This window comes from Panulirus ornatus, chromosome 2, assembly GCF_036320965.1.
Source record: "Panulirus ornatus isolate Po-2019 chromosome 2, ASM3632096v1, whole genome shotgun sequence".
NCBI classification, from domain to species: domain Eukaryota; kingdom Metazoa; phylum Arthropoda; class Malacostraca; order Decapoda; family Palinuridae; genus Panulirus; species Panulirus ornatus.
In genome coordinates, this window is record NC_092225.1 from 66,051,796 (window position 1) to 66,069,157 (window position 17,362).

At 50.1% G+C, this 17,362-nt stretch overlaps 1 protein-coding gene across 3 annotated transcripts in view; it reads right to left on the reverse strand.

The window, feature by feature from the left end:
* LOC139756866 (solute carrier family 35 member G1) overlaps window positions 1-17,362 on the reverse strand; it is a 268,287-nt gene that overhangs the window by 16,615 nt on the left and 234,310 nt on the right. For all 3 annotated transcript variants that reach the window (XM_071676727.1, XM_071676718.1, XM_071676736.1), the window contains 2 exons: window positions 14,618-14,853; window positions 1,515-1,619 (listed from right to left, as the gene is read on the reverse strand). In XM_071676727.1, the coding sequence (XP_071532828.1) occupies window positions 1,515-1,619; window positions 14,618-14,740 (228 nt within the window). In that variant the 5' untranslated portion in view covers window positions 14,741-14,853. The remainder of the gene's footprint in view (window positions 1-1,514; window positions 1,620-14,617; window positions 14,854-17,362) is intronic.

Below are 17,362 nucleotides of genomic sequence, written 5' to 3' on the forward strand. Positions count from 1 at the left end.
GCAGGCCCATCCACCGTACTTTTTCTGTGGAGGCAGGCCCATCCACCGTCTTGGTCTATGGAGGCAATCCCAGCCACAGTCTTGGTCTGTGGAGGTAGGTTCAGCCACGATCTTGGCCCGTGGAGGCATGTCCATCCAACGAAATGGTCTGTGGAGACAATACCAAACACCGTTTTGGTCTATGGAGGCAGGCCCAGCCACCGTCATGGTCTGTGGAGGCACGTTTAGCCCTCATATTTGACTCTATAGACAGGCTCAGCTACCGCTTCGTCTGTGGAGGCAGGTGAAACCACCATCTTGGTCTATGGAGACATGTCCACCCACCGTCTTGATCTGTGGAGGCAGGCCCGGCCACCACCTTCGTTTGTAGGGGCAGGTCCCAGCACTATCTTGGTTCGTGAAGGCAGGCCCAGCCACTTCTAGGTTTGTGGAGGAAGGTCCAACCACCTCTTACTTTGTGGAAGCAGGCCCAACCACCGTCTTGGTTTGTTGAACCAGGTCCAGCCACCTTCTTTGTATGTGGAGGCAGGCCCAGCAACCGTCTTAGTCTCTGGAGGCAGTCTCAGCCACCTCTTCATCTGTGGAGGCAGGCCCAACCACCTTCTTGGTCTGTAGAGGCAGGTTCAGCCACCGTTTAGGTTCTTTTGAGGCAGGCCCAGCTACTGTCTTGGTGTGTGAAGGCAGGCTCAGCAATCGTCTTGGTTCTGTGGGGGTAGGCCCAGCCACCGTGTTGGTCCTTGGAGACAAGTCTAACCAAAATCTTGGTCTGTGGAGGTAGGCCCAGCCACTGTCTTGGTTTGTGGAGGCAGGCCCAGCTACCGTGTTGGCGTGTGGAGACAAGTCCAGCCAACGTCTTGGTCTATGGAGGCAGGCCCAACCACTGTCTTGGTCTTTGGAGGCAGGCTAGCCACCATCTTGTTCTATGGAGGCAGGCGCTGCCACCGTCTTAGTCTGAGGAGGCAGGCCCAGCCACCATTTTGGTCTATGGAAGCAGGTCCAGCCACCATCTTGGTCTGTGGAGGCAGATCCAGCCACCATCTTGGTCTGTGGATGCTGGCCCAGCACCGTTGTGAAGGCATGTCCAGTCACAGTCTTGGTCTGTGGAGGCAGGTCCAGCCACTTTCTTAGTCTGTGGAGGCAGGTCCAGCCACCGTCTTGGTCTGTGGAGGTAGGTCCAGCCACCGTCTTGGTCTGTGAAAGCAGGTCCAGCTACCGTCTTAGCCTGTGGACAAAGGCCCAGCCACCGTCTATATCTGTGGAGGCAGGCCCACTCATCGTCTGTCTGTGGAGGCAGGTGAAGTCACCCTCTTTGTCCATGGAGTACCAGTAACACCTGGTGAGTATTGGCATGACAACATGACCTGGGAGTAGTGACCTGACACCACTGGAGTATGGAGAGGGTAAAGACCAGGTTGATGAGTTATCTTATTGATGAAGTAATGAAGAATGATCTGGTGAGTGATGACTGACATCACAGGAGTATGAAGAGGGTCAAGAACAGGTTGGTGAATTACCTTGACGATAAGGGAGCAGAGCGAGAAGAAAAGTGATGACAAGACTGCCATGAAAAGACCGACGTGTGGTAGCGCGCAACGCCTCGCCCCGGCTCCATCCAGCATCTGAGGGGAGAATATCAAACATGACAACACCTCTAACGCCCTACACTGGCAAACATCACCTCTTACCGCCCTACACAAGCACACATGGCACCATCTCCTACCGACCCACACAGGCAGATATGACACCACTGCTTATTGCTCTACAGACAGACATAACATCACCTCTTACCGCCCCACAGAGGCAAACATGACGCCACCTCCTACCACCTTACATAAGGAGATATGTCACCACCTCTTACCGCCTAACACAGGCACACATACACCACCTCTTACTGCCTCACACAGGCAGACATGACACCACCTCCTATCATCCCACACAGGCAGACATGACACCACTTCCTACCGCCCCACATAGGCCGAAATGTCACCACCCTCTTCTGCCCCGTACAGACAGATATGACACCACATATTGCCCCACAAACAGACATAACATCACCTCTTACCGCCCCACAGAGGCAGACATGAAGCCACCTCCTATCGCCCAACACAGGCAAACATCACCTCCTACCACTCCATACAGAAAGATATGATAACACCCCCAACTGCCCCACACAGTCAGTCTTGACACAACCTCAAACCGGCAAAAAAAGGAAGACATGACACTATCTCCTGCCATCCCACACAAGAAGATATAGTACCACCTCCTACCACCGTAAACAAGCAGATATGACACCACCTCCTACCAACCCATACAGACAGTCATGACAACAACTTCTGCCCCATATGGGCAGATAGGGCACCATCTACTTCTCCACACAGGTAGACATGACACCACCTCTTACCGCCCCACACAAACAGACATAACAACTACCTCCGACCGCCCCACACACGTAGACATGACACCCTCTTCCTACCGCCATACACAAGCAGACATGACATCACCTCCTACCACCATGCACAGATAGACTAGACACCACCTCCTACTACCCAAACAGGCAGACAAGACGCTACCTCCTACCACCCCACAGAGAAGACATGACGCTATCACCTATCACCCCACACAAGCAGACATGACGCCGTCTCCTACCATCCCACACAGGCAGACATTACACCACCTCTTACAGTACTAAACAGGGAGACATAACACTACCTCCTACAGCTCAGTACAGGCCAACATGACACCGCCACCCATCACAACAATCAGACAGCTATGACACCACTATCTATTACCACAAATAGACACATAGGACACCATTTCCTATCGCCCCACACAAGCAGACATGACACCACCTCATACCACCATACACAGACAGATTAGAATCACCTCCCATCACACTACCTCCTACCGCCCAACAAAGCAGACATGGCACCATCACCTACCACCCCACACAAGTAGACATGACGCCGCCTTCTACCATCCCACACAGGCAGACATTTCACCAAATCTTACAGTACTACACAGACAGAGAACCTTCTAACGCTCAATACAGAGCTGATGACACCACCATCTATTACCACAACCAGGCAGATAGGACGCCACCTCCTATTGCCCAACAGAGGCAAACATCACCTCCTACCACCCCATACAGAAAAATATGACAGCACCTCCAGCTGCTCCACACAGTCAGACTTGACATCACCTCCTACCGGCCAAAAGAGGAAGACATGACACCAACTCCTGCCATCCCACAGAAGATAAAACACAACCTCCTACCACCCTAAACAGGCAGATATGACACCACCTCCTACCACCCCACACAAGCAGACATGACACCACCTCCTACCACTATACACAGCCAAACTACCAAACACTTCCTACTACCCCAAGCAGGCAGACATGACACTACCACCTACGCCCGCACAGGCAGACATGACGCCACTTCCAAATACACCAAAAACATAGACATAACTACCTCCTACCACTCAACACAGGCAGACATGACACCACCCCTTACCGCCCCACACAGACAGAGAGAACACCACCTACAACCACCCACAAAAGCAGACACGACACCACTTCCTACCGCCCCACACAAGCAGACATGACACTACCTCCTACCACCATACACAGCCAGACTAGTTACCACCTCTTACTACTCCAAACAGGCAGACATGACACTACCATCTGCCATCCCACACTGGCAGACATGACGCCATCACCTACTATCCCACACAACCAGACATGAGCCACCTATTACCATCCACCACAAGCAGACAGGACACCACCCCCTACACCACTACACAGGCAGACAAGACACCACCTACTACCGCTCCACACAAGCAAACATGACACCACCTCTTACTACCATGCACAGACAGACTAGACACCACCTCCTACTACCCCAAACAGGCAGACAAGACACTATCGCCTACCACCCCACTTAGCAGATATGACACCATCACCTACCACCCAACACAAGTAGACATGACGCAGCCTTCTACCATCCCACACAGGCAGACATTACACCATCTTTTTCAGTACTACACAAGCAGACATGACACTACCTCCTACCGCTAAATACTGGTAGACATGACACCGCCTCCTATCACCACAATCAGGCAGATAGGACACCACCATTTATCACCACAACCAGGCAGATATGACACCACCTTCTATCGCCCAACACAGGCAAACATCACCTCTTACCACCCCATACAGAAAGATATGACAGCACCTCCAGTTGCTCCGCACAGTCAGACCTGACATCACCTCCTACCGGCCAAAAGAGGAAGACATGACACCACCTCCTGCCATCCCACAGAAGATATAACACAACCTTTTACCACCCTAAACAGGCAGATATGACACCACCTCCTACCACTCCGCACAGGCAGACATGTACCACCTTCTACTGTCCCACATGGGCAGGTAGGACACCTCCTACCACTCCACACAGGTAGACATGACGCCACCTCTTACCGCCCCACACAGACAAACATAACAACCACCTCCTACCGCCCACACACGTATACATGACACCACCTCCTATCGCCCCATACAAGCAAACATGACACCACCTCCTACCACCATACACAGCCAGACTAGACACCACCTCCTGCTACCCAAACAGGAAGATGTGACACTGCCTTCTACCGTCCCACAGAGCAGAAATGACATCATTACCTACCATCCCACACAAGTAGACATGACGCCGTCTCCTACCATTCTACACGGGCAAAAATTACACTACCTCCTACAGTACTAAACAAGCAGACATGAAACTACCTCCTACCGCTCAATACATGTAGATATGACACCACCTTCGATCAACACAATCAGGCAGATAGGATACAACCGCCTACCGCCCAACACAGGCAGACATCACCTTCTACCACACCATACAGAAAGATATGACAGCACCTCCTACCACCCTACACAGATAGACATGACAGCACCTCCTACCGCCCAACACAAGCAAACATGGCACCTCCTACCACCATACACAGCCAGACTAGACACCACCTCCATCAACCTCAAACAGGCAGGAATGACACTACCTCCTACCGCCCCACATAGCAGATATGACATCATCACCTACCACCCCACACAAGCAGACATGACGCAGCCTTCTACCATCCCACACAGGCAGACATTATACCACCTTTTTCAGTATTACACAGGCAGACATGACACTACCTCCTACCTATCATAAGCAGGCAAACATTACAAGCAGGCAAACATTACAACACCTCTTACAGTACTACACAGGCAGGCACGACACCACCTCCTACCGCCCCACACAAGCAGACATGACACCACCTCCTACCACCATACACAGGAAGGCTATCAACCACTTCCTACCATCCCAAACAGGCAGACATGACACTACCACCTACGCCCGCACATGCAGACATGACACCACTTCCAAATACACAAAAAACATAGACATAACTACCTCCTACCACTCAATACAGGCAGACATGACACCACCTCCTACTGCCCCACACAGGCAGATAGGACACCACCTACAACCACCCACAAAAGCAGACATGACACCACTTCCTACCGCCCCACACAAGCAGACATGACACCAATTCCTACCACCATACACAGCCAGACTAGATACCACCTCCTACTACCCCAAAAAGGCAGACATGACACTACCTGCCACCCCACACTGGCAGACATGACACCATCACCTACCATCCCACATAACCAGACATGAGCCACCTACTACCACCCACCACAAGCAGACAGGACACCACCTCCTACACCGCTACACAGGCAGACATGTCACTACCTCCTACTGCTCCATACAGGCAGACATGACACCTCTTCCTATCACCACAAGCAGGCAGATATGATACCACTTCCTAATGCCCCACACAGGCACAGATGACACCACCTCTTACCACTCCACACAGGCAGATACAACAACGACCTCCTACCGCCCCACACAGGTAGACATGACACCACCTCCTACCGCCCCACACAGGCAAACATGACACCACCTCTTACCACCATACACAGACAGACTAGACACCACCCCCTACTACCCCAAACAGACAGACGAGACACTATCGCCTACCGCCCCACAGAGCAGACATGACACCATCACCTACCACCCACACAAGTAGACACGACGCAGCCTTCTACCATCCCACACAAGCAGGCATTACACCACCTTTTTCAGTACTACACAGGCAGACATAACACTACCTCCTAACGCTAAATACAGGCAGACATGACATCGCCTCCTATCACCACAATCAGGCAGATAGGACACAACCATTTATCACCACAACCAGGCAGATATGACACCACCTTCTATCGCCCAACAGAGGCAAACATCACCTCCTACCACCCCATACAGAAAAATATGACAGCACCTCCAGCTGCTCCACACAGTCAGACTTGACATCACCTCCTACCGGCCAAAAGAGGAAGACATGACATCAACTCCTGCCATCCCACAAAAGAAGATATAACACAACCTCTTACCACCCTAAACAGGCAGATATGACACCAACTCCTACCACTCCACACAGGCAGACATGACACCACCTCCTACTGTCCCACATGGGCAGATATGACACCACCTCCTACCACCCCACACAGGCAGACATGACACCACCTTCTACTGTCCCACATGGGCAGATAGGACACCTTCTACCTCTTCACACGGGTAGACATGACGCCATCTCTTACCGCCTCACAAACAGACATAACAACCACCTCCTACCACCTTACACAAGTAAACATGACACCACCTCCTACCATCCCACATAGGCAGATATGACATCACCTCATTCCACCCTACACAGACACACATGACATTACCTCCTACTATCCCACACAAGCAGACATGACATTTCATCCTACCACCGCTCACAGGCAGACAGCACACCACCTCCTACTGCCCCCAAAAGTGCAGACATGATACCATCTTCTATCATCTCCACACAGGCAGACATAACACTACCTCCTGCCAAACAATATAAGAAGACATGGCACCACTTCCTAACACCCTAGACAGGCACATATGACATCGTCTCCTACCACCCCATACATGTAGATATGACATCGCCTCCTACCTCCCCACACAGGGAGACATGAGATTACCTACTACCACCCAACGAAAGGGAGACATGACACCATCTCTTAAACCTCCTATGTTCAGAATGAAAACACCTATCATCCCACATAGTCAGACATGACACAATCTCCAACCTTCTACACACAGGCAGACATGACACCACCTCCTAAAGCCCCACCTAGGCAGATAGGAAACTATCCTACCACTCCCCACAGAAACAGACATAAAAACAGTCATAAAACCACCCCACACAGGCAGACATGACACTACCTCCTACCGCCTCACACAGGCAGACATGAGAACACCTCCCCGAACCACAGAGGCAGACAAGACACCGCCTCCTACCTCTACACACAGGCAGACATGACACCATCTCCTATCGCCTCATACGAGAAGACATGACACCACCTTCTACCACCATACACAGCTAGACTAGACACCACCTCCTACTACCCCAAATAGGTAGATATGACACTACCATTTACCGCCCTACTTAGGAAGAGATGACACCATCACCTACCACCCCACACAACCTGACAGGAGCCACCTTCTACCAACCAACACAGGCCGACATGACACCACTTCCAAATGCTCCAAAACGATAGACATAACACCACCTCCTACTACCCAACACAGGCAGACATGACACCACCTCCTACAGCAATACATAGGCAGACATGACTGCCTCCTACCGCTCAATACAGGCAGACATGACGCCACTTCCTATCACCATAACCAGGCAGATATAACACCACCTCTTAATGCCCCACACGGGCACACATGACAGCACCTCCTACTGCCCCACAACAGGCAGACGACATCACCTCCTACAACCCCATAGAGGCAGACATGACATCACCTCCTACCACCCTACACAGACTGACATGACACAACCTCCTACACCCCACAGAGGTAGACATGACATCACCTCTTACCACCGCACACAGACAGACATGACAGCACCTACCACCCACACAGGCAGACATGACACCACCTTCTACCACCCCAAAAGGGCATACATGACACTATCTTTTATCGCCCAGCACAAACAGATAATGAAACCACCTCCTACTGTACCAAAAAGACAGATATGACACCACTTGCTTTCACCACATACAGACAGACATGACACTACCTACTAACAAACAATAGAGGAAGAAATGACACCACTTCCTAACATCCCAAACAGGCAGTCATGACACCAACCCCTACCGCTCCACAAATGCAGATATGACATCACCTCCTACTTCCCCACACAGGCAATCACGTACAACCACTCCACAAAGGCATAAATGACACTACCTCTTAAACCCCATGCGGTCAGACATGGGACCATCCCCTATCGCCCCACACGGGCAGATACAACCTCCAGCCGTCCTAAACAGGTATATATGACAACACCTTCTACCGCGCCCAAACAGGCAGACATGACATGACCTCCTATCACCCTCACACAGGCAGACATGTCACCACATCCTACTACTCCATACAGGCAAATATGACACCACCTACTAACGCCCCACACAGGAAGATATGACATCACTTCCTACCGCAACATACAGGCAGATATGACACCACCTCCTACCATCCCACACGGGCAGATATGACACTGCCTCCTACTGCCTCACACAGACAAACATGATACCACCTCCTACTGCCACAAACAGGCACACATGACTACCTCCTACCGCCCCACACAGGCAGACAAGACACCACCTCCTGCTGCCCCATATAGGCAGATTGGAAACCATCTCCTACCGCCCCACGTAGGCAGTCATGACATCATCTCCTACCGCCCAATCCACAGATAGACAAGATAGCATCTCCTACCGCTCCACACAGGCAGACCTAACTCCACCTCCTACCGCCCCACAGAGGCAGACATATCACCTTCTCATACCATCCTACCCAGGCAGACATTACACAACCTCCTGCCACCCTACACAAGCTGAAATGACACCACCTCCAACTGAACCACACAGGCATACACGGAACAACCTCCTACCTCCAGACATAGAGACACACCACACCATCTACCGCACCTCACAGGCAGACATGACATCACCTAGCACCCTGCACAGCCAGACATGACACCACTTCCGACTGACCCACACAGAAAGACATGACACCACTTCCGACTGATCCATGCAGAAAGACATGACACTATCTCCTTGCTCCCCACTCAGTCACACATGACACCATTTCCTACCACCCAACACAGGGACACATGACGCCACCTCGTATCATACAGAGGCAGACTTGACCCCACATCCAAACGCTCCACAAAGAAGGACATGACACCACCTCCTATTACCTCATAAAGGCAGACATGACACCGCCTCTTACCATCCCACACAGGCAAACATGACAGCACCTTCTACTGCCGCAAACAAGCAGACATGACACACCTCCTACCTCCGACACAGGCAGTCATGAAACCGCCACCTACCACCCCACACACATAGATATGACACCACCTCTACCACCCCAAACAGGTAGACATGACACTATCTCTTACCGCCCCACACAGGCAGACATGAAAACTCCTCTTACTTACCAGACAAGCACATATGACACCACCTCCGAACGCTCCACAAAGGCAGACATGACACCACCTCCTAAAGCCCCACACAACCAGACAAGACATCGTTTCCTGCCGCCTCTTACAGGCAGATATGACACCGCCTCGTACCACCCCACAGGCACACATGACACCATCTCTTACCGTCTCATACAGGAGATATGATAACACCTACTGTCTAAGGTACGCAGACATGATAACACCTCCTACCATCCCACAAAGGCAGATATGACATACCTCCTACCTCCCAACACAAGCAGTCATTACACCGACACCTACCACTCCACACAGGTAGAAATGACACAACATCTACCACCCTAAACAGGTAGACATAACACCATCTTTTACCGCCCCACACAGGCAGACATGAAAACTCCTCGTACTTCCCCAAACAAACACATATGACACCACCTCCGAATGCCACGCATAGGAGGACTTGACACCACCTCCTACCACCCCACACAAACAGACATGACACAACCTCCTACCGTCTCACATAGGCAGACATGACACCGCTTCGTACCACGCTACACAGGCACACATGACACTACCTCCTTCCACCTAAAGAGGCAGACGTTACACCAACTACTACTGCCCCACACAGTTAAACAAGACACCACCTCCTACTGCCCCAGAGAGGCAGACATGACACCACCTCCTACTGACCCACACAGGTAGACATGAAAGCACCTCCAACCGTCCCACACAAGCAGACATGACACTACCTCCTACCTCCCCACAAAAGGCAAACACGGCACCACGTCCAACCACTCCATACATGTAAACATGACACCACCTCCTACTGCCCCACACAGTCATATATGTCACACCTCCTACCGCTCAACACAGGCAGTAATGACATCGCCACCTACCACCCCAAACAGATAGATATGACACCGTATCTACCAACCCAGACACGTAGACATAGAACCATCCCTTACCACCCCACACAGGCAGACATGACACTAACCCCTACCACCGCACAGAGGCAGACATCACCCCAAATTTTGCCCCACACAGGCAAACATGACACCACCTCCTACTGACCCACACAGGCAGACATGACACCACCTCATAACATGATACGAAGGCAAACATGCCACCACCTCCTACTACTCCACAAAGGCAGACAATACACCACCTCCTAACACCCCAGACAGGTAGACTGGACACCGTGCTGCCATCCCACAGAAGCAGACAAGACACAACATCCTACCACTCCACAGAGGCAGACTTGACACCATCTCCTACCACCTCATACAGGCAGATATGACATTAATTCATATCGCCCCAAATAGGCAGACACTACATCATCTACAGGACCAGGCAGGTAGACATGACAACACCTACTACTGCCCCACACAGGCAGAAAAGACATCACCTCCTTCCGCCCTACACAGGCAGACATGTCACTACCTCCTACCGCCACAAAAAGGCAGACAAGACGCCACCTCTTACCGCTGCACATACGCAGATATGACACATTTCTTAACGTCTCACACAGCCAGACATGTTACCACTTCCTACCACTCGACACAGGCTGACACCACACCACCTACTGCCCCAAACAGGAAGACAACACATTACCTCCTACCGCCCCACACAAGCAGACGTGACACCACCTCCTACCGCCCAACACAGGCAGACGTGACGCCACCTCCTACCACCCCACACAGGTAGACAGGGCACCACCTCTACCACCCCTAACAGGTAGACATGACACCATCTCTTACAGCCCCACACAGGCAGACATGACAACAGCTCGTACTGCCTTACAAAAGTGGACATGACACCACCTTGTTATTACCGCCCCACAAAGGCAAACATGACACCATCTCCTACCGCCCTACACAGGCAGACATGAGACCACCTCCTACCACCCCACATAGGCAAGCATGACACCACCTCGTACAGCCCCAAACAGAAAGATATGACACCATCTCCTACAACCCAACACAGGTAGACATGACTCCTCCTCCTATTACCTCACACAGGTAGACATGACACCACCCGTAAGACCCAGATCGGGTACACATGACACCATCTCAAAACGCCCCACACAGGCAGACATGACACCTCGTACTGCCGAACAAAAACAGACATGACACCACCTTTTACCACTCTACACACATAGACATGACACCGCTTACTACTGCCCCATACAGGCAGACATGAGGCCACCTCTTACCGTCTCACACAGTCGTGACACCACCTCCTACCGCCCTATATAGGTACACATCACACCATCTCCCACCGTCCTTACAGGCAACCATGATACCACCTCCTAATGCCCCATAGAGTCAGACAAGACACCACCTCCTACCACCGCACACAGGCAGACATGACACCATCTCCTACCGCCCTAAACAAGCAGGCATGACACTACTTCCTACCACCGCACGCAGGCAGACATGACACCACCTCCTACCGCCCGAAACAAGCTGACAAGACACCACCTGCTACCACCGCACGCAGGCAGACATGACACTACCTCCTACCGCCCGAAACAAGCTGACATGGCACCACCTCCTACCACCCAACACAGGCAGACATGACACTACCTGCTACTGCCCTGCACAGACAGACATGACATTACTTCCTACCATCCCACACAAGCGGATATGACAACACCTACCGCCCTACAAAGGGACACATAACATGACCTCACCTTCCCCCCACACAGACAGATATGACACCTTCTTCTACCTCCCACACAGTCAGACATGACACCTCCTCTCGCCACACATAGGAGGACACGACTGAACCTTTACCACCCCATACGGGGAAACAGGACACCACCTCCTATTGCTCCACATAGGAAGAAACGACATCACCTCCTAAAGCCCGACACATATGACACCTCCTCCGTATCACCCCTCACATGCAGACATAACATCACCTTCTACCACCCCAGACTGGTAGACATAACTTCACCTCTTACCGCCCTAAAAAGGAAGACATGACATCACCTCCTACCACCCTAGAAAGGCAGACATGACTCCACCTCTTACCATCACACAAAGGAAGACATGACATCATCTCCTACCATCCCACACAGGCAGACATGACATCAACTCTTACCTTCCCACCCAAGCAGACATGACACCACCTCCTAACGCCTCACACAATCACACATGACCACCTCCTACCACTCTACAGAGGCAGATATGACACCACCTCCTACCGCCCCACTCAGGCAGACATGACACCACCTCCTATCATCCAACACAAGAAGGCATGACACCATCACCTACCATCCCAGAGGGGCAGGCATGATATCACCTCCTACCACTCCAGACAGGCAGAAATGACACCATCTTTTACCACCCCACACAGGCAGACATGACACCACCATCTACCGTCCCACATATGCAGATATGACACCACCTCCTAACGCCCTACAGAGGCACACAAGACACCTCCTCCTACCACCCTGAATAAGTAGATGTGACACCACCACCTATCGTCCCACAAGGGCAGACATTGCACGACCTCCTGTCATCCCAGACAGGAAGACATGACACCACCACCTACCACCCCAGACAGGAAGACATGACACCCCCTCTTACCGCCCTACACACGCAGACAGGAAATTACCTCTAATCACTTCACAAAGGCAGACGTGACTTCATTTCACCGCTAAACAGAGAAGGACATATCACCTAATACTCCACATAGGCAGACAGGACACCAGCTTTTACGGCCCCACACAGGAAAACATGATTCCATCTCTTACCACCCCTCACATGCACACATAACATCGCCTTCTACCACCCCAGACAGGCAGACATGACTCCGCCTCTTACCACACCACACAGGTAGACATGACATCACTTCCTAACACCCCACACAAGCAGACATGGCAACACCTCCTACCGTCCCACACATACAGACATGACATCACCTCCTTCTGCCACACGCAGGCAGAAATGACATCAGTTACTACCACCCCAAACAGGCAGACATGATATCAGCTCTTACTTTCCACACATGCAGACATGACACCACCTCCTACCATCCCACACAGGCATAAATGATATCACTTACTACCGCCCCATACAGGGAGACATGACACTCAACTCTTACCTTCCCACACAAGCAGACATGACAAAACCTCTTACCGCCCTACACAGGTAGACATGACATGATATCGCCTCCTTCTTCCCCACAAAGACAGACATGCCATCATTTCCTACCTGCACACGCACGCTAACGTGACAACACCTCTTACCGCCCTAAATAGGAAGACATGACTGAACCTCGTCGCAATCCACAAAGACACACATGACACCACCTCCTACCACCCCACAAACGAAGATATGACATCACCTCCTACAGCCCCATACAGGCAGACATGACACGACCTCCTACCTTCCCACACAGGAAGACATGACACCACAACCTACCGCCCCAGACGGGCAGACATGACACCACATCCTAACGCCCCAGACAGGCAGGCATGATATCACTTCTAACCACCCCCTCACAGGCAAACATTATGTCACTTCAAACCACCCCACACAGGCAGACATGACTTCTTCTCCAACTGCTAAAAACAGACAAACATGACATATCCTCCTACCTCTCCACGAAGGCAGACATAACACTACCTCCTACCGCCCCACACATGCAGACATGACATCACGTCACATCGTACTGCCCCACGCAGACAGACGTTACACCTCCCACCGCCCCACACAGGCAGACATGACAACGCCTACTACCCAACATAGGAAGACAAGACTGAACCTTGTACCACCCCACACAGGCAGACATGACATCATGACATGGATAACCTGAGAGACACACCTGATACCCACCACATCATGTCACTAGCATCACATAGGTGGCATGAACCATAACATCACATCAGGACAACTGAATCACATGAGGAACAAATGTTAACAGTAAGGTGACCATTGAAGGAAGGCAGTTATCACCTGCTGGTGGTGTCGGCTGGAGCTGGAGAGGCTTGTATGATCAGCCTCCACCAGCGGCTCCAGCTCTATACCAGTGTCGGGTCCTGGGGCGTGGTGATGATGGTGGTGGACGTGGCCTACCATCTTGGAGGTGGCGTGTCACCGCGCCCTGGCCCTTCCCACCCTGCTACTGCTGCTGCTGCTGCTGCTGCTGCTGCTGCTGTCACTCCTGCCTCCAGGCACACCCATCACGCCTCCTGAAGCAAGCAAAAGACATATCTCTCCTGAATATCTCGGCATAGTTGCATGTCTTGTGAGAATGAGCAATAATCCACAAAATGTTCTGTTATTTTGAAAGGGATGAACAATAAACTTCATGATGATAAAGTGCACCTCTGAGAGAGAGAGAGAGAGAGAGAGAGAGAGAGAGAGAGAGAGAGAGAGAGAGAGAGAGAGAGAGAGAGAGAGAGAGAGAGAGAGAGTCTCATTCCATGAACAAAAACATGGAACGAGACTAACAAGGGAAATTGTGGTGAATAACACCAAAATCACTACTAGTTAGTGTGATCGGAGGACACTACAGGTATTAGAAGCCATTCACATTAGAGAGAAAGCACCTGTCATCAACATCCAGACAAACATGACCATCGCTATGCAACTCTTTGATGGCCACCAAAAAGACGTACACCTAATGCCGTTTTAGAATGGATGGGACACGTCACTAACCCGTCACAAGCTACCGAGTCCGGCATTTCTGGACAGTGGGATTACGGTACCGACCAACCTGGTCCTGGGTTAGGAAGATCAGAGAGAATCAGACGAGCCCAACCTGACCTCAACGCCACACCTGGACAATAACGGTCTTCATTGGCACAACTTAGTGTATTTAGTGAAGAATTTTCTATATTGTGATATTGTTCTTCTGTGTTTCCCCAGCTGTAATTTTTCTATATTTTTGTATCCATATTTTGTATTTAGGTTGTATCGCTTTTAGTGTTTATCATTATTTTTTCTGTGCTATGCACAATGGGATTTACCGATGTTGTTTCTTATTTACAAGTTATTGACATATTTGCGTTGTACATTTCGTATCCAAAATTTGTGACACAGTTTTTACTCATTTTTGTAGATTCCTGATGATGCATCTGTGAAGGAGAAAGTTTGAAATAAAAGGGATAATTTTGGACATCTGGTGTCTGAGCACCCACCTAATTGTAGAACAATATTAACAAAATTAAAGACTATAAAAAAGAAAACAGACGAAGAACGGCCCATCCAATCATACACACAGACACACAGACACACACACACACACACACACACACATATATATATATATATATATATATATATATATATATATATATATATATATATATATATATATATATATATATATATATATATATATCGCTACCTCGCAAACGCGGGAGACAGCGACAAAGTATAATAAAAAATATATATATATATATATATATATATATATATATATATATATATATATATATATATATATATATATATATATATATATATATATATATATATTCCCTGGGGATAGGGGGGAAAGAAAACTTCCCACGCATTCCCCGCGTGTCGTAGAAGCGACTAAAATGGGACAGGAGCAAGGGCTAGAAACCCTCCCCTCCTTGTATTTTAACTTTCTAAAAGGGGAAACAGGAGTCACGAGGGGAGTGCTCATCCTCCTCGAAGGCTGAGATTGGGGTGTCTAAAGGTGTGTGGATGTAACCAAGATGAGAAAAAAGGAGAGATAGGTAGTATGTTTGAGGAGAGGAACGTGGATGTTTTGGTAAAGGGGAAGAGTGGTTTGGGAATGTTTTGGGAGTAAAGTCAGGGGTTAGTGAGAGGACAAGAGCAAAGGAAGGAGTAGCACTAATCCTGAAACAGGAGTTGTGGGAGTATGTGATAGAGTGTAAGAAAGTAAACTCTAGATTGATATTGGTAAAACTGAAAGTGGATGGAGAGAGATGGGTGATTATTGGTGCCTCTGCACCTAGGCATGAGTGGAAAGATCATGAGAGGCAAGTGTTTTGGGAGCAGCTGAGTGAGTGTGTTAGCAGTTTTGATGCACAAGACCGGGTTATAGTGATGGGTGATTTGAATGTAAAGGTGAGTAATGTGGCAGTTGAGGGAATGACTGCTGTACATGGGGTGTTCAGTGTTGTAAATGGAAATGGTGAAGAGCTTGTAGATTTGTGTGCCGAAAAGAGACTGGTGATTGGGAATACCTGGTTTATAAAGAGAGATATACATAAGTATACGTATGTAAGTAGGAGAGATGGCCAGAGAGCGTTATTGGATCATGTGTTAATTGATAGGCGCGTGAAAGAGAGACTTTTGCATGTTAACGTGCGGAGAGGTGCAACTGGAGGGATGTCTGATCATTATCTTGCGGAGGCGCAGGTGAAGATTTCTAAAGGTTTTCAGAAAAGAAGCAAGAATGTTGGGGTAAAGAGAGTGGTGAGAGTAAGTTAGCTTGGGAAGGAGACTTGTGTGAGGAAGTACTGAGTGCAGAATGGAAGAAGGTGAGAGTAAAGGACGTAAGGGGAGTGGGGGAGGAATGGGATGTATTTAGGGAAGTAGCGATGGCCTGCGCAAAAGATGCTTGTGGCATGAGAAGCGTGGGAGGTGGGCAGATTAGAAAGGGTAGTGAGTGGTGGGATGAAGAAGTAAGATTATTAGTGAAAGAGAAGAGAGAGGCATTTGGACAATTTCTGTAAGGAAATGTATAAAAGAAAGAGGCAG